Source organism: Bidens hawaiensis, unplaced genomic scaffold (genome assembly GCF_021521415.1).
Source record: "Bidens hawaiensis isolate Kalapana, Puna unplaced genomic scaffold, B.hawaiensis_p1.1 tig00006076_1, whole genome shotgun sequence".
Taxonomy (NCBI): Eukaryota; Viridiplantae; Streptophyta; class Magnoliopsida; order Asterales; family Asteraceae; genus Bidens; species Bidens hawaiensis.
This window is the reverse complement of record NW_027491402.1, coordinates 77,938-79,856: the sequence shown is the minus strand read 5'-3', so window position 1 is coordinate 79,856 and position 1,919 is coordinate 77,938. Positions and strand designations below refer to the sequence as shown.

The 1,919-nt window shown below is 37.2% G+C and overlaps 1 protein-coding gene across 1 annotated transcript; it reads right to left on the bottom strand.

Moving 5' to 3' along the window:
* Positions 1 to 266: 266 nt before the first annotated feature.
* LOC143631446 (protein WHAT'S THIS FACTOR 9, mitochondrial-like) lies at positions 267 to 1,591 on the bottom strand. The gene has a single exon (XM_077100218.1). The coding sequence runs from the start codon at positions 1,566 to 1,568 to the stop codon at positions 267 to 269; it is 1,302 nt and encodes a 433-aa protein (XP_076956333.1). The 5' UTR covers positions 1,569 to 1,591.
* Between the last annotated feature and the right edge of the window lie 328 nt (positions 1,592 to 1,919).

The window sequence follows — 1,919 nt, the reverse complement described above, 5'->3', positions numbered from 1 at the left end:
AATTTCAATATCTTTTCTTGATCATGGGGTAATTGTAATAAAAGCAAAATTAAACTGTAACACTAAAAAATAAGTTAATATGAGAGGGAATACAAGATAACGGAATGAAAGGTGATTCTAGCATGATCTGTAATGACAATTTATAAATTTCAATTTAATACAATCTCTAAATACCCTAGAGTTGCATGTAAAGACCAACCATTATGCATCATATAATTCACTCTTAACACTTTTCAACATAAGTTACAGCATCAGCAAGCACCATGTTACTCACACAATTTGAAAAGCCGGGCGGTTTCATCAGTTTCCTCAGATTCATATTCTGAAAACATGTGACCTTCGGATTCCTCTTCATATTCAACTCCATTTTCACATGATTCAACCTCAGAAATATGACATAATTCATCGTTTTCACCAGAATTTTCATCAGTGTGTTTCTTATACAACCCTTGACTCCTACCCAAAAACCCTTCTTTCATCAAGCAGGCAAACTTACTCCTAATTTCACTAACTGGGTGTTTGTGAACAAGACGATCACCATCATAACATTCACGAAGAACAACCGTTTGTGTGTTGCTCTTTTTGGAAATATAGAAAATACCGGGATGTCGTTCAAACACCTTAGTGAACTTTTGAGGAAGATTTAAAGGCTTTCTAAGATTACTAACATTTTTTCGTTCCGTTTTCTTTTGAATACTAAGATGCAAAAGCTCGTGAAACACACCCATGTTTCGTTTTTCAGAAACATCGGTTCGTGAATCCAAATGACTTGAATCAGTGTATGGTGATGTATACGGGAGTGTTTGCCATTCTTTTAACCACTCGAGAAATTTCACATTTAACCCATATCCCCTTGGAAATCCAACACGAAAACTTAATCGACCCGTTATGACATCTTCTTGCATTTGCTGTGAAATTGCATCGGTTTCATGTTGAGAAACCGCAAGCTCTTTATGCCAAGATAGAAGCTTTAAACCAACACGGTCGTCAGACAGGCGAATTAACGAGAAAACGTGTTTGTAGTTCGGGATAAACGAATCGACATAATCATGAGGCAAACCCAAATCCCATTTTAACTGATCTATGGTTTGTATCGGAAGAATCATGTCTTTAGTTAGCATAAGAAGCTTGCAAACCCTATCAAGAAAATCCTTTTGATTTTCTTGAAAAACTTGAATATATTCTTGATTGAGCGTTATAGCATCCGGGGTTAATCTAAACCATGGGACAGGAGTGCCACCACTATCGGGAACATGAAACTCATCAAATATATTAGGGTATCTTCTTATAAAGGTTGAAACTTTATGGTCTCGGGGGAGACCCAGTGGGCCTCTGTGGCGGCCACAGAGGCGGTAGATCGGGAGGCAAACCTCAGGGTTGGCTGCTATGATTGACATGATTATCCAGGCGGCTTTGAGCTCTCTTTCGCCTGCTACAGCTCTATCTAGTACTTTATCCTTTACCCATTTCAGTTTTACATTAACTAAACTGTATCTTTGGTTATGTCTAAACCATAATTCGCGATGGCGGTGGTTGGAAATTTGACGGCCCAAAATTGAACGGAGCATCTTCGAAAATTATGCAATTTAATGTTGAATTAGAGCAATCTTGCATTTGCGGGTTGTTAAACTAAGTAGAGCCGTTTCCTGTAATAACTGATACTTGTAAATTACTTTAAAAACCAAATAAATATATATGTAATAGTTGGTAATTATATGAAATATACTTTGGATAGCAGAAGAATGGATAAGGGCCACGGATATTTACTTTGCTTTAGGCCCCAAAAATAGATGAGTCGTCCCTGATGGTGTGATTATAGAATCTTAGCTACATTGGATGTTTCATGCTTTCTCGTTTGTATAATTATGTGTTCTTGGAATCTTAGAATTTTGTCTTCTGTGATCTCCCAGTTCGATTGG